General features: G+C 50.1%; 1 protein-coding gene and 1 pseudogene across 1 annotated transcript; both read right to left on the minus strand.

Moving 5' to 3' along the window:
* Positions 1 to 5,367: 5,367 nt before the first annotated feature.
* LOC142838820 (calcium-binding protein 39-like) lies at positions 5,368 to 6,366 on the minus strand (annotated as a pseudogene).
* Positions 6,367 to 8,380: 2,014 nt separating this feature from the next.
* Positions 8,381 to 16,625, minus strand: Ckap4 (cytoskeleton associated protein 4). The gene is made up of 2 exons (XM_075954314.1): positions 15,905 to 16,625; positions 8,381 to 10,791 (listed from the first exon to the last, which is right to left on the minus strand). Exons 1-2 carry the CDS (start codon positions 16,337 to 16,339, stop codon positions 9,490 to 9,492), a joined length of 1,737 nt encoding a protein of 578 aa, XP_075810429.1. The 5' UTR covers positions 16,340 to 16,625; the 3' UTR covers positions 8,381 to 9,489.
* Between the last annotated feature and the right edge of the window lie 6,585 nt (positions 16,626 to 23,210).

A 23,210-nucleotide genomic window follows, 5' to 3' on the forward strand; every position in this document is an offset into this window, starting at 1 on the left:
TTCACTGACAAATGTTTGAGCTCCCCACAAATAAATTCCCAGCATGCCCACCTTATACCTAGCCTTGTTTCTTGATTCCTTGGAATTCTTGATGGAGTCCCATTTTATTCTCTCTGTTCAGGGTTACAGAACGATCCACTAGAAAAGATCATGAGGAAAATCTCAGCCAAGTGCCACATCTTACAGGTCACATAGATTTCCAAAATGAGGTCTTTAACGCCAGCCACCTGGTCCCAACCTAGTCTCTGCTCCACACTGCCCTCTCCTGGAGACACATGGAAACAGCCGCTGGGAGGTATTTGAGTTATAGGAATCTTGCCTAAAAAAGGCTTGCTTGGGGAGTTGTCTCCAAGCTCTTTGCAGATTTCACTATCTACTGTATCCCTTCTTGCCTGATGGAGCCCCAGTTTCCCCCTCTGAAGAATGGAAGGAGATAAACAATATGGAAGCCAGTAAGAAAGAACCCAGAATCTAGGTTGGGCTGTGGATTCTTAGTTAGTAGACCCCTGACTTTGGAGTAGAAACCACACAGTACAACAAGAAAACCCAAAGGTCTTTGATATACAACGCTGTGACATCACAGGCCTTAAGAAAGTCCCTCAAAGCTCAAAGTTTCCATTTCTCAGGGAAACAATTTCTATGTTTTCACTGCAGAAGCTGCAAGTACCCTCAGGAGCCAAAGACCTCAAAGGGTTGAGAAGTCAATGTGAGTAAGCAGCCAGAGCTGTGAGACCCTAGGGGCCTCAAGTGTGCGGGCTCACGGCTCCAAACACACATCCCGCTGACCTACAGCAGGCAGGTCATTTTGCAAGCTGTGAATTCCCAGATCCCTGCACCATGGTCAATTGTTAAGCACTGTTTTACTAAATATTTTATTATGTCCTAAGCAAAGCGATTTCCTCAAACCGTAATAGCAACACCATCAAGTCAGGCACTGCTATCGGCTTCACCTCCATTTGTAGGTGGGGAAACCGAGGCACTGAACAAGAAGCTTTTCTGCCGGCAGACAGGTTGGTAGGGGTATGGTTGGAGTTTGAACTCAGAACCCAGTTTCTTCACTACCAATGTAGGCTTGCATCCTGGACATGGTAGAAATCGGATTTTGTCAAAGACAACCCATTCCTTGGGACAATCAACTGAGTTGTGTAAGATAACACATGGGTCCCATGGGGTGTGACATTTAATAGAGATTCACGGTTAGGGGAGGTTATTACTGAAGTTCATGATTAAGTTGAGTTGCTGATCTAAGAGTCACCGCCTGCCCTTCTGGACCAGCAGAATGTCGGAAGGAGAAAAGTCCTCAGAACCAGTGTTCCAAAGATTCATATGAAAACGAATGGGGGGGGTACATGTGTTGTAAAAGTGCACTGTAGATCTTTTTAAATTGTAGACTTTACAGCTGTCTGTAACAGCTGATGCCGGAGTTGAAACTAGGATATTGTTCCTGTAATCCTGGGCTCAGACACTAGATGGCGCTACATTCTCTAATGCCGAACCACTTAACTCCCCTGCAGAAAAAATTCAAGAGCTTGAACATTAGATCTTTTTTACTGGTGTTTTGGGCATCTTCCCAAGGTGAACAGACTTCATCCCAGTCAATAACCCCAATTTCACCCAAATAAATGAGAAGATATTTGTTTAGTACTGTGTATCAGTCCCTTAGGGAGATGGCCAATCCCCCCCCCCTCCAACCCTCCTCCCCAGCCCTCTACCATCTTCCCCAGACATCCACCCCTTCTCAGCCCTCCACCACCCTTCCCAGTCCTCCCGCTGCCCCCAGAGAACTCCAGAAGAATCAGGGCGGGCCACAGAGGCAAGGTGAGACGCAGCTGAGGGAGACCGTGGATATAATTTTATCTATCTTTACTTTGCAGAGAGGAAAACTGGTGGCGGCCCAGAAAAGACAGTAAATTACCCAGGGCGGCACAGCCTGGCAGACCAGCACCCTTACCTAAAGTCCTCCACGCCGTCCTTATAAATCCACTTGGGAACGCCCCCCTCCCCCCCCCCCTTCCCCAGAATCAAGCAAGCAAATGAGAGGAGGGCAAAGTTCTAATTGTGAGCGTTCTAAGACTGACTCACACGTGCTAACTCCGGCGAAGCTGCACCCGACGGGCACCGTGAGCTCCACCGAACAGCGCCACCTATGAACACGGGTGTCCGGGCTTTCACCACAGCCCCATTGCCCAACAGGTCTTGCTCAGAGGTGTCAGGAACCAACATGCTGGCCTTGCACAGCCCCGAGGAAGTGCCACACCTTCCCGCCAAGAACAGCTGCTCTGAGCCTCCGCTCCCTCCCAGGCATTTCCAATCTTGGTTTAGGCTGGGATGGAGCCAAAACAAATGATCAGGGAGGGTACTAAAGCCCTGTCTCCTGAACAGGTTGGTTGGGCCACTTGGGTGAATAACTGTCTCTCTGAGGCTGTCCCCACCCAAATCTGAGGGGAGGGGGGAGTTACAGCTGAGCCTCTGTAATCTCAAGTGTGCAAAGGCTGTTTGTTGCACAGTCTGTATCTATTACAACACCTCACGGGATTGATGTAAGTAGACCACTGTAGATTCTCTGATCTACACACTGTAAATATTGAAAGTGTGCGTTTTCTCTCTTTCTTCCCCTTAAAAGAAAAGGCCAATCATCCTGACATACAGCTGTAATCCTAGTATTAGTCTAAAGCAGGGGGATTACTGTGAGTTCAAGACCAGCCTGAGGCTACACGGTCATATATATACACACACAGACACACACACATACAGGCGCACAAACAAACCCTTTAATTGGGGAATTTTCCTCACATACAAAAAGGATCACGGGGATACTTAAGGGCCAGAGAGCTAATTCAGCTGTTGAGAGCACTTGCTGCTCTTACAGGAGACCTGAGGTCAGTTCCTAGCATCCACATTGGACAGTTCACAGCCACCCATAACTCCAACTGCAGGGAATCTGACCCCTTCCGGCCTCGGAAGGCACCTGATCGTGTGGTATGCACACACAGACTCACACACAGAGAGATCTAAATAAAAATGTGTTCCTTTTTAAGATGAAGTAATGAAGACATATTGCTGTCTGTAGCAACTAAGGAGTAGGTGAGTGAGTGAATTATTATTTTCATCTTCCTATTTTCATAATAAAACTTTGGTGGGGGGAGGGAGTGGTTTACCACTTACCATGACCGGGAAATACTTTGAACAAGTTACTTAACCCCTTTGGGGCCTTCTTCAACTGTGAAAAGGGGTGTTAATCATAGTGCTGCCCTTATGGCTGTGGTAAAGCCTTTAGAGAATGACTAGTGTAATCAGTACTCAGAAAGGATTATTACTGGTTTTGTTTTGTTTTTTGTATTGGTATTGGGGGTGTTTGTTATTGTTGTTACTGTTGTTGTGTTTGGTTTTTTGAGACAGGGTTTAACTGTGTAGCTCTGGCTGTCCTAGGAACTCACTCTGTAGACCAGGCTTGTCTCAAACTCACAGAGATCCACCTGCCTCTGACTCCCGAGGGCTGGGATTAAAGGCGTGCGCCACCACCACCACCCAGCTGGAAGTGTTACATCTTGATATCTCCTGGGACCAAGCGTGACAACTTGTCTGTAGATAGAGAGGTGAGAGACAGACAGGCCTACCAGATGTGGAGGGTGCCATTCGACAACAAGGCAGCCCTGAGGCCATCGTAACACAGCAGGAAGAACGTCTAAACAGAAGCTTGGGGTGTGCACTCCCGGGTGGAGCAATTCAAGTCAACACAGGGTTTAGGGGCTGAGGGTGTGATTGGGAAAGGAGGAAGGTACAAAGGTGGAAGGTGTCACAACAAGGGTGCAGGAAACCAGCCACAAGCTGAGTTCCCAGAAGAGTGGGCTGACGGCAGAAGCCAGCTAGAGAAAAACCTGCTTCTAAGCCATACTGCAGTCCAGTCATGCATGCAGCCAAAGACAAGCATGGAAAGATTTAGTAGGGGAAGGACGAACAGACTTGTACTGGGAAAGGCTGTGCTCATCATCCGTGTAGGGTGTCCCCAAGCAAAGACAAGCCAGAGACAGGAAGGCCAGCGAGGAGGCTATTCCTGTCCCCACAGCACAGGCCACGATGTCATTTCTATTCAGCCATTTCCTGACTTAGCTCCTGTCTCCCCACTGGGCCAAGATCACAGTGAAGGCAGCAACCCATCTGTCTTGCTGTCTCTCGAAAGTCTCCTCCGTGTCCAGCAGAGTGGTGTTCTAATGACTTTATGACGTTCCACACTTGAGAAGCTGCTAAGTTTCAGTATCAATTTATTTGCACGTCAACTTTATCCTTCCCAAAGATCCTTCTGGATACAGTTCCCCTCTGACCTCCAAAAAAATCCCTGTGCACACCACGTTCCTATGGCGACGGCTATGATCTGGCTCTGGGATGCCAAGTGCACACTGCAGAGATCTGTGCACACCACGTTCCTATGGCGACAGCTATGATCTGGCTCTGGGATGCCAGGTGTACCCGTGCCACACTGCAGAGATCTGTGCACACCACGTTCCTATGGCGACGGTGGATGATTTGGCTCTGGGATGCCATCTGTGCACACCACGTTCCTATGGCGACGGCTATGATCTGGCTCTGGGATGCCAAGTGCACACTGCAGAGATCTGTGCACACCACATTCCTATGGCGACGGCTATGATCTGGCTCTGGGATGCCAAGTGCACACTGCAGAGATCTGTGCACACCACGTTCCTATGGCGACGGCTATGATCTGGCTCTGGGATGCCAAGTGCACACTGCAGAGATCTGTGCACACCACGTTCCTATGGCAACGGCTATGATCTGGCTCTGGGGTGCCATCTGTGCACACCACGTTCCTATGGCGACGGCTATGATCTGGCTCTGGGATGCCAAGTGCACACTGCAGAGATCTGTGCACACCACGTTCCTATGGCGACGGCTATGATCTGGCTCTGGGGTGCCAGGTGCACACTGCAGAGATCTGTGCACACCACGTTCCTATGGCGACGGCTATGATCTGGCTCTGGGATGCCAGACGTACCCGTGCCACATGGCAGAGATCTACAAAGAGGAGGGGCCGTGAACGGTGTCAGCTGATGACATCAACGCCTTTTCCCTAGACCACTTTCACGCCTTCATGTACTCATCCGTGTTCAGAACTCCTGTAGCAGAAGGAGAATGACACAGATGAAGAGAAGACCACGTGTGTGCTAATCTGTAGGCAGCAGCAGCTACATTCTCCAACCTGGCCTGAAAAACAGAAAGGTAAAGTGAAAACCGTTCACTAAGCAGCAGATTGGCAGTGACGTTCCCCGTGAATCGACGAGTGCGCCTGATACTGAGCAGCTAACAGCAAGTGCTGCAGTTGGAAGGGATATTGCGGGTGTTGATTAGCAATTAGGCTTCTTGCTGAGCTGCTGTCTTCAAATCCCTGATCTGTTTGGTTGACTGCTCGTCCTCCGTCCTGTTGTTCTGAAACTTGCTGAGGAACTCAATGAGTTTGGCCTGGTTCACGAGGAGAATGTCTAGAATAGGCTGTGTCTTGTTGGGGTTGGCCACAAACACCTTGAACACATGAAAGGCATTAAACCGGATTTTTCGGCTCTAATCTTGGAGGAGAGTCACCATTAGCTTGAAGTTCTCAGGTTTGCTGATGGATTTTGTCATGATCGTGAAGTTGTGTCTAACAACAGTTCACCAAGAAGCTGCAGTGACCACCTCTTTGCCACATAACTCTCTGAATGAAGTAGCTTCTCATATTCACTAAAAACTCTGTCATAATGCTGTTCCAAAAAAAAAATCTGCACTGAGCAATTTATGTCTTGTAAGTAAATCCTTGAATGTAGCAAATGCTTCTGAAACTATGTCAAATATTGACACTTCAACATATCTGAAGAAATCGTAAAACTGTTCCAACCACAAAATGATTTTTGCAAATGGCTCGTGTCTGGTGTGTTCTCTTAACATTATCCCACAAATGAAAGTTATTTCTGGAGACTCACACCCTTCTGATAACATGAACAAAATATTGTTGGGTGCAAATGCATTCAACAGGAGGAGTTCTCGCACCAGTTTGCCTTCTGAGAATAGTGTTGAAAATTTGAGCCACGTTTTTTTTGCCCTCAAAGCCAACGAGCTGTAGATCAGCCACCGGGGTGCTAAGTCCACTACTGTACAGTTCTGAGCCAGCTGAGCTACTTCTTCTGCCTGAGACTCTTTTTCCTGTGCGCCGTACAGAATCTCTTTCAAGGCAACCAACTTCCTGGAAGCATTTTTGGTAGCCTTTTCTGTTTTTTTGTCAGAAAGGTCTTGCTTTTCCAAAACTGCCAAGCTCTCCTTCGAGTTCTTCACAATATCTGCTGGAGATTTGTGAGACTTTCCAAACGGGAACCGCATGAAGGCAGCACCAAAGTCTTCCACTGCGCTCCACCTGCGAGATGGGGCTGGGCGGGGCCAGGGAGCTCCCTCTCCGTGTCCTCACCACCTCGGGATCCCCGCGATGCGCCCTGACGCTCTGACCCTCGGTTGTCTGTTGTCTTCCGTTGTCCCAAAGCTGCTCCTGGCAACGAGCTCCTGCGGTGGCCCCCCAGCGCTACTGTGCTCGGTCTAGCTGCAGCCCTGCCTTTAAGGCCCAGCACTGCCTTCGCCTATGAGATCACCTCAGCTTCGCTCAGTCCACTTTCTTATAGAACCCCCGGACCACCATCAGAGGTGGCACCACCCACAATGGGCTGTGCCCTCCCCCATCAATCACTAATTAAGAAAATGCCTACAGCTGGATCTTATGGAGGTAGTTTCTCAACTGAGACCCCCTTCTCTGATGACTCTAACTTGTGCCGAGTTGACATTAAACTGGCCAACACAGGAAGGAAAGAAGTGGGAAGCAGTAAATACCTAAGCTTTGGCTTAAGTGATGTGAGGATCCCTGGTTCCCCGTTTACATGCAGAGGGCCTAGGTTGGTCCCAAGGAGGTTCCCTGTCTGTCCAGAATCTGCAGGTGCCCGGCTTACAATCCCTCCACCCTCTCTTCAACAGGACTCCCAGAGCTTGGCCCAGAACTTGGCTGTGGATATCTGCATCTGCTTCCATCAGTTACTGGATCAAGGCTCTCTGATGACAACAATCAGGGTACTCACCAATCTGATTGCAGAAGGCCAGTCCTGGAACCCTCTCCACTATTGCTAGGAGTCTTAGCTGGGGTCGTCCTTGTGGATTCCTGGAAGATTCCCTTAACCCAGCTTTTTCATAAGAGGGCTGGGGATCCAAATCCAGGTTCTCAGGCATGAGCTGCAAGCAATTTACTGATGAGCGCTCTCTCCAGCCGTGTGTTGATACGGTTTCCTGGTGGCCCTGATTCATCTTAGGATGTGAGACCCAATAGTCTGAACTGTATCATCTTACGCTGATGAGGAAAAGGGGACCCAGGGAAAGAGAAGATGGGCTTGCCTGGTATCACTGCCAGGCTGCGGGTGGCAGCGGGACAAGAGCCAGACATCTGAAGAAGATACCAGGCAGCTGGGGTCAAACTGAGGCACCACTGTGTACCACAGAGGTGAAGACGTCAAAGCTCCCCCAAGACATCGCTCTCCACTGAGCTTCAGCCTCGGAGTCCCCTGTGGTTGTGTTGAACTTGTCCATACTAGGTTTCAGGGTCTAAGTTGATGAGGATGACTGATCAGGTCTCTTCCTCAAGAGGGCACCAGACCTCATTACAGACGGTTGTGAGCCACCAAGTGGTTGCTGGGAACTGAGCTCAGAACCTTTGTTTTTTGTTTTTTTTATTAATATTTATTATGTATACAATATTCCGTCTGCGTGTAAGAGGGCACCAGACCTCATTACAGACGGTTGTGAGCCACCATGTGGTTGCTGGGAATTGAACTCAGGACCTTTGGAAGAGCAGGCAATGCTCTTAACCACCGAGCCATTTCTCCAGCTATCTCCGGCAGCACATATACTACCCATGCCTACACACAGGTACAAAATAAGCAACATCTGTTTTATTGGGTGGTAGATGGGAACTCAGGAAATGCCCAGGGGTGCATCAGCCACCTAAGATACGTCCAAGACAGTGGCTCACCCTGACTACACAACCTGCTAGGAAGTCATACAAAGACAGGTGCCCGTCTCTTAGACCCTCACCCCCTTCCCTGAGGAAAAGGCTAATGGGTGTCTTGTGATATCAGCGATGGCTAGAAACCGACCTCTTTAGAGGCCGACAGAACATACAGACCTGGGGCAGCGACCCCTGACATTCACACGTGTGCCACGGCACACAACACCTCCCCCAGATAGTAACTCTTTTAAAACTTTACATTTTAAAAAGTCTTGGAATGGAAAAATTTATCGATTTTCTAATCCCGAGTACTTCCCGCTGATGAAATACATCATCACCGCTGAATTCATAACAAAGCTCAAGGGTTTATTAAGAATTAAAAATACTGTAAATAAGCCGTACAGTTCATTTCACAGTAAACTAACAAACCTTGTTTTTCCTTACAGCTCTTCTTTTTTTTTAATTTTTTCTTTCCTTTTTTTTTGGGGGGGGGGGTGGGGGGATGGGAAGGGCAAGGCAGCCAGAGACAAAACACCCAAGGGGCAAGGGTACCACCAAGAGCAATGACAGTGATCCTCGCTGACAGATGGGGTCAGGCGATGGAGACCTCTTCAGGAATACTGTGATGAAATAAAGGTCTGGCCCCCATCTCCCAGGGAGAAAGTACAGCTCAGACATCACAACACAAAGGTGTCTCCTCTAGGAGGCCAAACTCCCAACGTGCTGACGCAGGTGGGTCACCAGGAACAGAAGGGCCCTAGGCCTCGGGGTGCTGTTTTTCATGTTCAGAACCTTCTGAGTTTGCATAGTTACCTTTGCTATGGCTAGAGTCAGGATCGGAAAGGGACATCACCTCTGAGAGTGACCCTCAAGCGCAAGGCTCTGGGGGCTTTCTCCTCCTCGCCTTCAGAGCTCACATCTATGAGATTTTACCACTTCTAAGTGGAAGACAAGAGACACAAAAACTCTGGCCAAGCATATAATATATATATAAAAAAAACCGTAAAATTAATTTTCCTTAAAGACAATTAAAAAGAAAAATGCCTGCCCACCCCCATTTCTGTTGTTGCTGTGTTTTACTATAAATCGGTCAACCAGACAGGATTTCTTTTTTTTTTCTTTTTTTTTAGGTTAATCTGTTCCCTGTTAATCCCCAGTTAAAGCCATTGTCCTCTCCCTAACAGTAGACACATTCCCCCTAAAAGTCACCATTTCTGCACAGGGCTGGGCCTTTAGGAAGCCAAACCAAAAGCAGAAACAGGATTTCAGGAACCAAAGGTGAGTGGCAATAACTGCACATAAATTAACCGGGCACAGAACACATGTCTACTGATTCCCGTGGCGGAAGGGGCAACAGGCTGGTGGGAGGGCACCTGGGAGGAAACAATAATCGTTTTTCGTTTTGTTTTTGGTCGTAAGAAACTGGACTATAAATCCGTGCCCTGCACACGCAGTAAGTTCATCTAGATCTTTTCATGAATCTTTTCAACTTTCACAAACAACCTATCGAGGTCATTCCTCAGGTCATCCAGCAAGCCCTTGGCCGACTCCAAGTTGTTCTCATTTCTTTCGATTTTGACAGAGTAGGCAACCAAACTGTCCACAGCAGTCCTGAGCATTTTCAAGTCCGACTCCACTTGGCTCACAGAGGATTTCAGGCTGTCCAGGGAGGAAAGCCTGTCTAGGAAGTCCTGGGGAGGCGTGACCTGGGCTTGGTCCTGGCTGAGCAGGGAGTGCACCTGTTCTCGCAGAGACTCCACGGCGCTAGGGAGTTCGCCCACGCTGTGCTGCAGCTCCTTCACATCGCTGGCCACGGTCAGCTGGGCCTCCCCCAGGCTCCTCACTGTACTAGCCAGATCGGAGGAGGACCCCAGGCTTTCCAGCTGCTCCTGCAGCACAGCCAGACGCTGCTCGTACTCCTGGCTCTTGGACAGGAGCGACTCCAGACTCTCGGTGTGGCGTGCAGAAGCCACCTGCATAGAGTACACACCATCCTCCACATACTGGAGCCTGGCACCTAGGCCCTCAATCTGCCTCTGGAGTTCATCTACCGCTTTGGAGTCTTTAAAGACGATGGCCTCCTCTGCCCCATGGGCCTGGGCCTTCAGCTGCTGCAGCTCCCCTTCCAGTCTCCTGATGTCCTCTGGGAGGCGGGAGGAGGACTCTTCAGACCGCAGAAGCTTCTCTGTGAGGGCCTCCAAAGCCAGGCGTTCTGAGTCGGCCGCCTGCTTGAACGCCTGTTGTTCCTGCTTGAGGCTCACTAGCTCCCGGACCTCTGTGTAGACATCAGACTCCATGGTCCGAAGGGAACTCTGCAGGGCTTCAATGTCCCTCTCCCTGGACTTCACAGAGGCCTGTACCTCCTTCAGGGCTTTCTCCAGAATTTTCAGGTCCTGACTGCGCTCGCCCTTAGACTCTTCCAGGGAGGCAACCTTCATCTTGACGTCATTTATTTCCTTCTGGCCCCTCTTCTGCACGTCGGTGAAGATGGCAATGTTGTCATTGATGGACTTGGTGAGCTCCGTCAGGCGCTCCTCGACCGTGTTCTCCAAGGATGTGAAGTCGCGCTCCCGGGCGTCCTTTACCACGTGAATTCCGTCCGACAGGTCTTTGAGAATCTCGTTCTGCAGCTTCTGCAGGACCTCGCTGATACGGTTGATCTCGCTCTCCCCTTCCTTCACGGCTTTCTCTGTGAGGTCCTGTTTATGCTGCGAGCTCCTCAGGATGGACTCAAAAGTCCCAAACGTGGCTTGCAGAGACTGTACCTGCGAGCGAATCCAGATGTTAGCCACAGAGAACAGTTTCTGTCGTGTCTGTATACCCATTATTTTCTGCACTCTGTTGTATCCTCCCCATCAGCGCTCTCCTTCCAAAGGTAGTTGTGTGGTGATTGCCATGGTAACAAGTAGGCTCATTACCCAACCTGACCAGGCAACAAGGTCCATCTGCCTCTCTCATTGCCTACCTCTCAGCCAACGTGGCGATCCAGGGAAGGACAAGAGCTAGGCAGGCTGATGAGGTGAGCAACACCTTTTCCCACTGGATGAGGGAGGCCTGGAGCTGCTCAGACCAGCCCCCAGTAATGAATGGTCAACACCCATCCATCAGTCAAGACAACACTCAGGGAGACAGCTGAAACAAGGCCAGATCCCATTCTGAAGATGTAACTCAGTCCCCGAAGACAGCTAAACCTGCGAGTCTACTCTTGAGCTTTCTAGTTTGGGTCAATCAGCGTTTTCGGTCTCCTATTCTCTCTTCCCTCCCGCTACTATTTTAGGGTTGGCTTTGTAGCTCCTGCAACTGATCATCACACATTTTCTTAGGAAAGAACCTGAGGCACACGGAGACACTAGGCATAAAGCAAAGAGACCAAGTCCAGGTCGATGCCAGCCACATCCAGCTGTGTGGTTTTTGGCGAGCCACTGTTCACCCTGGATGTCAGGTCCTCCCTGGACGTCAGTGATCTCATCTGAAAACACAAGCAGCGGGCCGGACGATTCCTTAGGGTGCGCTGGCTTTTGTGAACACGCTGTGACCTTTGCTGCTACACACCCATTCTACATGGACTCCATTCTGAGGCACAGTGCAGGCCTCCTAACAAGCCTGCCTAACACAGAGAAAAGGTAGGCCTTATCCTGATGTAGCACCTGTGACTTTGGGGGGGCTGTGAATATAAAGAAGAATAAGAAGGCCAGCAGCGTGGCCCTGATTCTGTAAGTCCTTAGGCCCAACTCCCCGTTTCTGGAACATGTAACAGACTCGTTATGATGCCATGAGGTTATTACCAGATAAACCCAGTGTGGAGGCGTCTGCAGGACAAATAATGTCATTAACAGTCAACTATTAAATGTATTTGTAAAAAGGGAGGAAGACAGATATTCTAGATTAAACTAAATTTAAGAGTTTTCAGGGGCTGGAGAGATGGCTCAGGGGTTAAGAGAGCTGTCTGCTCTTCCAGAAGTTCTCGGCTTAATTCCCCTGCAATCACACGGCTGCTCACAATGTCTGTAACTCTAGTTCCACAGGATCTGATATTCTCTTCTGGCTTCCTCAGGCACCAAGCATGCACACATACACATGTGGACACAACACCAAACACACAGAACAAAAGGAAATCTTGAGGGGGGTGGTTCTCTCGATTTAAAAACAGTACAAGAGTGTGAAATCGGGTAAACACACACACACACACACACACACACACGCACGCGCACACACGGGCTGGGACTGGGCATATAGCTTAGCTGGTAGACTGCTAGCAGCCTTCACAAGCTCCTAGATTCAAGCCCAAGTACTTAAGAAATTGGGTCTGGTAGCCTATGCCTATGAGGTGGAAGTAAAAAGGTCAGAAGTTCAAGGACATCCTAGGCTACACAGAGGCTGAGGCTGGCCTGGACTAGGTGAAACCCTATCTTACAAAAAAAAAAAAAAAGTAAGTAAATAAGATAAAGAGCCATATACCTGACTCACAGTATTGTCAGCGTGAGAACTAAGTGAGTTTGAACACATAAAGCGCTTAACTGTGCCTAACTCTTGGATTCTCAAGGCTTTATCCTAAACTCCTCAGACACTTGGGGAAATCCTAGCAGTACCTTCCACTCAACGCCAAAAGATGAGAGGAGAAGCTAAGGGCACAGCAAGGATGCACGCAGGATACCCTAGCCACAGAGCGCACCTCCCCATGCTCTAGGAACTAAACTCCTATTCACGTCCCACGTCTGAGGTTTTTTTTTTAAAGATAGATTAGAATGGGGTTCTCAAGGGCTCCAGAAAGTAGACAATTTCCCTCCGCAGCCAAATACAACCTGAGACATAAAGAATACAGAGAGAAGGCAGGAGAGAGAGGTGACCTCTAAAACTAGGTTAGTAAATCACAATGCCTTCCTGTTCTAAGCACAGCACCTAAAATAGAAGCATGAGTGGGTGAGCCCAGCACCTGCAACATGGTAGGGCCACTCTCCGTGTTTTCTCAATGGGCCAAAGAATGAGGGAATTCAGAGCAATGCCTGATAAAGTTTGGGTGGGCCTGGCTCCTATTTAATCCCAGGTTGGCTCCTACAGCAGGCTAGGAAGTGGTTTGTTTTTTTTTTTTGTTTTTTTTTTTTTGTTTTTTTTTTTTCGAGACAGGGTTTCTCTATGGTTTTGGAGCCTGTCCTGGAACTAGCTCTTGTAGACCAGGCTGGTCTCGAACTCACAGAGATCCGCCTGCCTCTGCCTCCCGAGTGCTGGGATTAAAGGCGTGCGCCACCACCGCCCGGCTAGGAAGTGGTTTGGATCAGAAACCATTCCCAACCCCCAAAAGGAAGCCAGCATCTCCCCTATTGAGGGCACTGTAGGTTGTTCGTCTTCGTGCACAAAGAGTTCATAACAATTCATATGCGTTTGATGCCTGCTCTTCTGGAATGCGAGAGACGTCCACCGTGCAGTAGGCGATACGCGGCATGGAAGCGGTGGAGCCAAGCATCAGAATCCCAGAACGTCTAATTTTAGGAGCTGAACTATTCCCAAGGATGTCTAGAGGGTTGCCACCAACGAAAGCAAGCCCTGGCTCTTCTTCACAGACCCAAGATGAGAAACGATAAAACCCAAATAGACTCACTCCCTACAAATAGCAGATCCCCTCAACAACCTGCTCCTACCAGCCTGAGCCACCCCTGCTACTGCTTTAGGGAGCCTTGAGATGGACCAGGGCATTGGGGGTTTATCTAGGGCTGTGGCTGACCCGCCCACACGAACTGAAGATGCCAAAGCAGACTGATAACACCATTACCTCTTTCCTAGGGAGGTCACTGCTTCAACAGCTTTGGAGCCGTGAAGATTCCTGCAAAGTCTGTGCTCGCGTGTGCGTAGTACTTATCCGTGTGAATGTGCTGCGGGACGTGGACGTACATACGTGTGGAGGCCAGACGTTGACACGGCTCTTCACCTTACTCTTTGACACAGGGTCTCTTACCGGAGCTGAAGCACGCTGATTTGGCTGGCCTGGCTGGCTAGTGAACTCCAGAGCTATCTTCCTGTCTGTGCCTTCTCTGTGTGGACTGCCGGGCCCAGCTTTTCACATGGGTCCTAAGAAGCTAAACTCAAGTCCTAATGCTTTCATAGCGAACACTACTGACTGGGCCATCCCTGTATCTCCTCCCCCAGCCCCGTCTTTCAAATCTTGATGGCACCAGAATGAGAAACTGAGGCCCAAGAAGAAGGTGACAACAATTATAACTACAGGGAAGGGGGAGGGGACCAATCGAGAGACAGGAAGGCAGCACAGGAAATACCCAGTTTCTCCAACCTGGATTCAAGACGTCCTCCATGTGGGCCTCAATTTCCAACTTCTGTATTTCCTGAGTGTCGCTCTGTCACAGAAAGGCTAGCCACCTTCTGTCTTCCAGGCGTGTTCAAGTTTGTCCCCTTACCTGTAAGCTCTTTACAGAGTCCCCCTCCCAACAGTTCTGACGGCACCACCGTCCCAAACACCCAGATACAGACCCAGGGAAGTTTCACAAGTTCTTCCTTCCCAAAGCGTGTGCAAGTCACCCACCAACTCACACCTACTTAGCGTGTCTCTTTACACGCTTGCTCTGTGCCCTGTTCCCCTCCATATCCTCCCCAGGGCCCACACACAGCCATGCAACAACTATCAGGCTTCGATAAATATTATGACTGATGAGCAGGTGGGTGGATGGAAGCGGGGAAGCAGGAGCTGGTGACGAGGCTCCTGCAGGGTGTCTGTGTCTTTAGGGTGCTCCGATATTCCGCACGCACAGCAGAATTGCCTACTCGACTCCCTCAGAAGTCACCTCCCTTGGCCTGCACCACTTCACAGGCTGACTCACTCTGGTTGCTCTTCCCGTCTTCGGAGGAAATTCCTAGCGCTGCACACTCAACAAAACTAGGGACTTGGCAGGGCAAGCAGCATGCTGGGAAAAGGAGGCGGTGGTTCCGGGCTCAGAAGTGGCGGGATTTTTTGTTTCCGTCCAGCAACTGAGTTTCATTGAGCAAGGAGATGGTGTAGGATGGTGGGGGCGGGGGTTGGGGAGACATGGGAGGAAAGGGGGTTACCCTCGTGCTGGAAGTGTGGAAGCTAAGCAATTTTGTCCTGGAAGTTGGGTACAGCCATTCCTGAAACAGCTAGCTAGGGGTTTCTCCTCACACAGTGGGCCCAGACTGTCTTAGACAATCTTTTTATGTCTCTGAACCTCAATATTCTGGTCTGGAAAATGGAATCGGAACTGTGAGTCCTCCCTTCCTCCCTCCAGGGTTAACTCTACGGACTGGAAAATAAAATACACGAATCTACACACCCCATAGATGTGACCTGATACCTTTGGCCTTGCGTTTCCTCTCAAGCTGGAGTAGGCTACTTCAAAGGCCCCCACACGGGCCCATTGGCCCAGCTAAGGATAGACACCATTTCATCTGAACTTAGCTAATGACTAAGCTCACCAGTTTTTCCCTCCCCCAAAGCTCTGGGTCTATTAAAAACTGGCTCGGATGACTCCCACTGGCAGAACCGAGGTGAAGCCTTGACCAAAGGCTTCCAGGGATGCGCTGGCTTCCCTTCCAGATTCCTTTTCAGGCAACTCTGCCCACTCAGCGGTTCCTAATGCAAAAAGAATGGGCTCCGTGGAGCCTGCCTGCTTCCTTACAGGTCACAGCTAATGTCCTATGACAGGCCCTTGGCCCACCCTCCCTCGATGGTCTGGCCATCCTCGCAGCCTGATCCGTCCCTCTCCAGGATCATTAACAAAGCGGGTTTGGGGCCGCCCTGGCTTCTAGGGATATGGGGTCCCACTGCTAGCCACAGGGCCTAGGCAGGAAAGGACGAGGGCCCCTTCAAAGAGGGCAGGAGTGGGGTCCCGACCCGACCAAAGCTGGGGTACCCACCTTCTGCTCGACGCCCTGCAGGCTCTGGCCCAGCTCGTCCCTCTCACGGGAGAAGTCCTGGTGGCCGCGCCGGACCTGCTGGACCTCCTCCAGGACGTGATGGACACACCAACCAGAGAAGGCGGCCGCCGCCACCAGGGCGAGGTAGAAGAGAAAGTTGAGCAGCCGGCCAAGCCTGCGCGAGCAGGACGCCGAGGACGCGGCGGCGGCGGCGGTGGAGGAGGCGGCCGAGGACCGGCCGCGGTGGCCGCCCCGGTGAGCCTGATTCTGCGGGTGCTGCTGCGGCGGGTGCGGCGCCGGAGGCTGCGGCTGCTGCGGCGCCGGCGGCGGCTTCTTCGCCACGTCATCCGCACCGCCCGACGGGTGGGCGCCCTTGTCCGAGGGGCTGGCGGCGCCGTGGCCGCCCTTGGAGCCCCTTTGTTTGGCCGAGGGCATGGCGGCGGTGGTGGCGGCGGGATGGGCGAGCGGGGCGAGTGGAGCGCACGGCCCGGGACGCTGGCTCCGGCTCCCGCGGGGGCAGCGCTGGCAGCACGCGGACGCGGCGGCGTCGGAGCGGCCCGGAGCGTGGGGCGGCGAGCGAAGAGGCCGGCCGGGAAGGAGGAGGGGGCCTGGCTCCGCAGCCGCCGCCGCGGCGCCGACCCCGCCTCCCGGGAAGGGAGGCCGAGCCCAGCCGGAGCGCCTGCCACGCAAGCCGGCCGCCGCCCCTCCTCCCTTCGCGGCGACCCCACCGAGGGAGGGAGGGAGGGAGGGAGGGAGGGAGGGCGGGTGGGGTCGGGCTGGGCGGGGCTGGGCGCGGCTGCTGGGGTGGCCTCCTAGTGCCCGAACTACCCTCGAGTGGAGTTGGCGGGACTGACCCTGAGCGCTGTGCTGAGCGTGAGCCCCACTTGGGCCCCACTTGAACCCCACTTGGCCACGGGCCGCGGGGAGCATGGCTCTGGAGGGTGGGGACCCGACGCCCCTCTTGCCTATGGCGAATCCGCAGTCACCCTTCCCCCAAGGCCATCCTGCAAGCCCGCGACCAGGCCTAGTCTCTTCCCGAGGGTTTTTAGGCTCGAAGGACTGCACCCAAGCACCTTGGATGTGGACTGCTACTGGTCCAAGGAACTGAGTTACTGAGTGGCTCTCTTGGCCGGGCCAATTAACTGTAGACAAACCCTCTCCCCAGCCCCCTTGACTCTGTTTTCATTTGGGGTACCAGACAGTCTCACAACAGTTCCTGTTCCAAGCAGGCCCTGGACTGAGTGAAGAGAAGTCACCAGCACCCACACTTAGCGGGACACAGGTCAAGGTTGTTACTTCCACATTTGTTTTAAAAAAAAAAAAGGAATATAACAATGCCAGGACCGGGCTTATCAGCTTATATGAGTTCGCAAAAGCCTTGGAACGTTGGGATTATATTTGCCCATTTTACAGGACAGAAACGGACAGATCCTCCGCCCCAATAAAATGCTTCAGAGTCACACATAGCCAGGCTCTGAAACTACTGCTGGTGCTTCTGAAGCCTGAGCGACTTCATCTCTAACTGGAAGGGGAACGAGGGCCTGGGGAACAAACTTTAGCTCAGATCTATTGGTTCTCTAGTTTAGTAGTCAGGGGCTTGGGTGCTGGGGCTCACTCACCCCCTACACCCGTCTGACTTCTGATGCAGTCCTGAGGTGTGCCTGGCAGAAGTAAGAAAGTAAGTTTCTTCTGTCTGTAACCTCCTCCCAATCTGCATAAGAGGGGGAAAGAAGAAAACAAAACAAAAATCCTCCCGTCTTTAAAGTCCTGTTCAAATGCCACCACTCCTATTCTTTGGCTGTCCTATGCCAGTAACTCTCTTGGCATAAGCAACGGCAAGGAGACCTTGTATGTCTCTTGTGCTGAAGGCCCACTGTGTGCCAGAGAGATGCCTGGACACTGCTGGAGACACCTTCCTTGAGGACAGCCATTGCTCCTCATGCTTTTTATTGCTTACCTTTAAATTCTGAATGGGCACATGTGTGCCCGCGATCTGCAGAATGTCTGGGGAGCATGCTAAGGGCCAAAATCTAAGAACTGAGAACGTAAATGTGAAAAGAACTTGGAAAGCCAACCTTGAGCCGCACACAGGGTGCAGAATGAAGAATAATTTGGAGAATGGATTTGCATAGTGGGAGAACAGGAAACCTATTTCTGAGGCGGAAGTGGGGTGAGCCCGGGACACCTGTCTTGACTTGAAGGGCGTGTGCTGCCTGTGGAGATGAGCTGGGTGGAGTGGCTGCGGATTGCAGAAGGCAGGAAAGCAAGCAGAGGAGTCGCTGTTGTGGGGGAAATAACACAGAATGACTAAAATTTGCACCAGAACCTGCTCTAGTGAAATCATCTGCTCTATCCAGAAGAGAACACCCCTGCATGGGCTGAACAGCAGGATCTATAGCAGAAGCCTCCTGCACAGGGTTCCTCAGCCTGCAGGACAGAGGGACAGATGAAGACAAAAAGCTGGGTTGTCACAAGATGTTCAAAACTACCCTGATTTAAAAGAACAGAAGTACCGCCCTGGGTGGTGGTGGCACACGCCTTTAATCCCAGTGCTGGACCTCTGTGAGTTCAAGGCCAGCCTGGTCTACAGAGCAAGTTCCAGGACTGGCTCTAAAGCTACAGAGAAACCCTGTGTCAACAAAAGAGTACCTAAGTACAAGCTTGCTTATAATTACTGATGTATAGAGACCCTCCTTCACTGTCTGTGTTAGAAGGATGGGGGAGGGTCGGTAATTCAGAGCACCCTCCTGGAACACAGCCAAAACTCTGGCCTGGAGGCAGCAGCATCATCTGCTTTTTGAACCGTGGCTTTGCCACCAAATTCTGTGACCTTGAGGGCCACCTTCTCTGTGGAGCATTTATCTAAAGCTTTCTTATTATGACATTAATATGTTCCTTGGAGAAAACAGTCACTCACCTGTTAGTGAAAATAATCCATGAGCTTTAGCTTTTTTTGCTCTGTTTTGTTTTGTTTAAGGAGTTACATGCACAGGGCAGAGGTGGGAATGGAATATTCCCAGTTTTGTATCTGTTGAGCACTGGAAGGATAGTGACAGGCTAGAGTGACGGCCCTTACAAGCGCGAGGACCCGAGTTTGATCCCCAGAGCCCATGTTAAAGGCCATACCAAGACAGGGAAGAAGACCTGAGTTCAAGTCCCGAGGACCTACATAAAACGCCAGGCCTGGCTGCAAGGGAGTGGAACCCCAGTGCTGGGGGCAGGTGGTAAGGAAACAGTGTGATTGCTGGGGCTTGCTGACTGCCAGCCTAGCCCCAGTTTCACTGAGCGATGCTTGTCTCAAGGGAATGAACCCTAGGGTAGGACACCTGAAATATTCTGGTTTCCACATGCGTGCACATGAACTTGTGCACTGGTAGGTACATATACACATATAACACACACATACACACGTACACATGCACACATACACACATACTTAAAGTCAGGCTTCACGGCTCCCTGGCTAGGAGAGTTCCAGTCCAGTGAGAGACCCTGTCTTTCAGAAAAGAGGTAGATGGTGTCTAATGAATGATGCCCGAGGTTCTCTCTGGCCTCTATGCTCATATGCGTACACACGCGTGCACACACACACCACGCAACACTCAGAGGGCAGGGGACAGTGGCTCTGGAATAAGCTGACTTGAGCTCACATTTGGTTCCAGAACCTCCTGTAGAACACGATGTCCCTGAACTTCAGTGACTTCATCTATCAAATGGAATAAAAAGACTGGCTTCGCCACATGGTGGGTATTGCAGGAGTCAGACCATACGATGCTGACTTCATAGCAAGTCTCAGAAGAAAGGGTAGCTAATGCCGTTTGCAGAGCCACGTGGGACAAGCAGGGCTTCACAGAGCTCCTGTGTCCAGATTTCAAGGATTTTCTTTCACCGTCTTTTCTGGGAGCTCCCTATGCTGTATGTGGCTCACAAACCACAGGCTAAGATGTGTTTAACTTTAAAAGCAGGTAGTGTTTTCTTCTGAAGTAGGGGGTTTGGTTACACCCTTAGGAGGAGGGGACCTGCCCAGAGCCATCATGGAAGCAAACTTGTAGACACTAGAGCCATTCTGCTGGCTTCTTGTCAGCACAGCAGGCATTCAGGGGACTTGCCCCTTTCTGTTTCCTGAGTGTCTGAACGCCTTCGACCCTCTTTTGCTTCTCTACCCTTAAGTGTGTAGGATGGGATCAGGAATACGGAGGAGGAGCCAGACACATCTCTTCCAGGCACCCTCATATTGCAAGGACTAAATTATAAGGTCGAGTTCTGAGAGCCTGGAGCCTTCTTGGTTTCCCGCATTCCAGCCAGAATGCCTGAATGAAAAGGGTCCAGGAATTTTGGCTGCTTCCCCTCTGCACTGAGATGATAAAGTCCCCAGAAGCCAAGCCACAAGTCCCCAGTACAGAATCAGAGGCACAAGGCTACTTCATAATTTTCCCACCCATCTCTGAATGCACTGTGTTGACAGACCTTGTTGGCTTTTCCTTTACATTTTACCCAGTATCTCCCATTCCCCCTGGGCTGCTATACCATTGATGTCAAAGCTTCTCACAACTGGGAAATTGACATAACCCCTAGTCTGGCCTTTCTGTTTAAGAACGTGATGTCCTGTTGTGGATGTTCCGCACAAGAGTCAGCCCAGCTCCACTAAACTACAAGTCATATTGCGTCACACGCCTTTCCCAAACCCTCCCAGGGTGTTGTTCCAAGATACCTGCTGTTAATGGCGGCCACCACACTGGCTTCTATCCTCGGTGTGCCAGAGGCCTTTTATTTTTCATTTTAACCATATTTAATTATTCGTTTAAAATTATATTTACAAATAAAAATAGTGAGCTTATACTACGACTATGTGTAAAGGGGCATTTAGTTGTATCATTATTTTTTATTTTAAATTTCATTTTACATACTAACTCCAGTCTCCCCCCCCCCCCACCACCACCAGATATCTTAATACCTAGGGACTTTTTGTTCCCTAGTTCCCTTTTCATTGCCTGGTTAACCTTTTTTGTTTGTTTGTTTTGTTTTGTTTTTGTTTTGTCTTGTTTTTTGAGACGGGGGTTTCTCTGTAGCTTTGGAACCTGTCCTGGAGCTAGCTCTTGTAGACCAGGCTGGCCCTGAACTCACAGAGATCCACCTGCCTCTGCCTCCCGAGTGCTGGGATTAAAGGCGTGCCTGATTAACCTTATCTCCTTGACTTTCCCCTTTTAAAGACCACTTTGTCCTGAATAAACTTTCGTCACTGGCATTCTTTTTTCTCTACCACAATACTTGTTTGTTGGTTCTTAACTGCTTCTTCTCACAAATTGAAGCTCCCAGCTCCATGAGTAAAACATTAGTTAACTCAAGTTTGTATCCCCAGTGCCTAGACTGATGTCTGGTATATAGTAGGTTTCAATAAATGTTACGACTATGGCTTTGCTAAACCCCTTTATGTTGAGTCAAAGGATGGGAAGAAAGCTGTGAAAATGTTACCTACACAACATGGCGTGGCCCCCGCACTCATTAACTCATGAACCGATAGCTGCAATGGTTACCTGTACAAGGTCAAGCAAGCCAAACTTTGGGCGTGAATGGGGAATGCTCTCCAAGCCCACCCCTTAATGAGGAGCTATTGTCTGGTTGGGGAGGTTTCCAGGATCTGGTGATGACCCCACACCTATGCACACATGGACAACACTAATCTGACTCAGTGGGTTTTCTTTTTAAGGACATGAAATATGAGTGAGGGATATACTGGGGCATCTGTGGAAAACTGGAGGGCATAAAAATCAAAATACTTTGTATACATGGGTAAAATCCTCAAATACGGAGGAAGCTAGGTAAGCGGCAGCATTAATCTCTCCCTGCTTTGATTGTGGATACAATGTAACAAACGAATTGTGATACAGTGTAACAAACTGCCATCTTGACTTCCCTACCATCATGCGCATATAGACCAAAATGAACCCTTCATACCTTAAGGTGCTCCTGTCAGTTACTTGAGCATGGCAACAACAAAGCCTAATTAACACAAAGGGATTCCCCTGGGAAACAAGGGGCTAAATAGCCAATCACATGAGGTACAAGACCCACACATACAAATCTGAAGACTGCAGAGACAGCTCTGCAATAAGAGTAAATACTGTTCTTGCAGAGGACCTGAACTCAATCTCCAGCACCTATGCTGGGGGGGGGGGGGTTTACAGCTGTTTGTAGCTCCAACTCCAGGGAGATGCAATGCCTCTGGCCTCTTGGAGTACCTGTACTCGTGTGCACACACCCTCACACAGATACAAGTAATTTAAAATAAGAAAAATCACTAGCTGGGTGTGATGGTGCACAGTTTTAATCTCAGCGCTTGGGAGACAGAGGCAGGAGGATCTCTGTGAGTTCGAGGACTGCCTGGTCTACAGACCGAGTTCCAGGACAGCTACACAGAGAAACTCTGTCTCAAAAAACAAACAAACAAACAAACAACAAAAAAGATCTTTAAGGAACTGGAGAAATGGAGTTGTTAAGAGCACTTGTTGCTCTTGCAGAGGACCCAGGTTCAGCATCCACATGGTAGCTTTCAACCAGCTGTACCACTATTTCCATGGGATCTGACACATTCTGACCTCTTCCGGCACCAGGCATAGATGTGGTATACGTGCACTCATATACAGAAAATAAAGAAATCTATTTTTTTCAATAAATCTTTTAAAAGTCAACCATATGGATACATACTGGCAGTGAGCAGTAAACTTTTTAAACAAATGAATAAAATCCCTCTAGGGTCTTCCCTTTGATAATATATCACATTATTAAAAATCCACCTGTCTAGGGTCTAAGACAACCACAAGGAAGAACAACGGAGGGAAGGAAGCCAGCAAGGACAACCTCCCAGAGCCTCCTATGGTGATGGGGAAGCTAGCAATGGTGCTGATGGGAGTAGTATGGGTGATGACGGTGGTTATGGTTTGGGATGTGGTGATGCTGCTGAGGCACCATGACCATGACCACGGCTGACACAGTAGGGCTGCCAGAAGCTGTACTAACTAATACATGTCTTTGCAACCTTTCACACTTCCTGGTTGCCTACTGCATCCAGGGAGTCTTCTCCATGGCATAATCTGCGCCTACATCTCCTCCCAGACTCAGAAAATCTCTAAGGTGGGTACTGTAGTACTCTACAGCTTTCTTTTTTTTAAATATTTATTTATTTATTATGTATACAATATTCTGTCTGTGTGTATGTCTACAGGCCAAAAGAGGGCACCAGACCTGATGGTTGTGAGCCACCATGTGGTTGCTGGGAATTGAACTCAGGACCTTTGGAAGAGCAGGA

Source organism: Microtus pennsylvanicus, chromosome 20, assembly GCF_037038515.1.
Source record: "Microtus pennsylvanicus isolate mMicPen1 chromosome 20, mMicPen1.hap1, whole genome shotgun sequence".
NCBI classification, from domain to species: Eukaryota; Metazoa; Chordata; class Mammalia; order Rodentia; family Cricetidae; genus Microtus; species Microtus pennsylvanicus.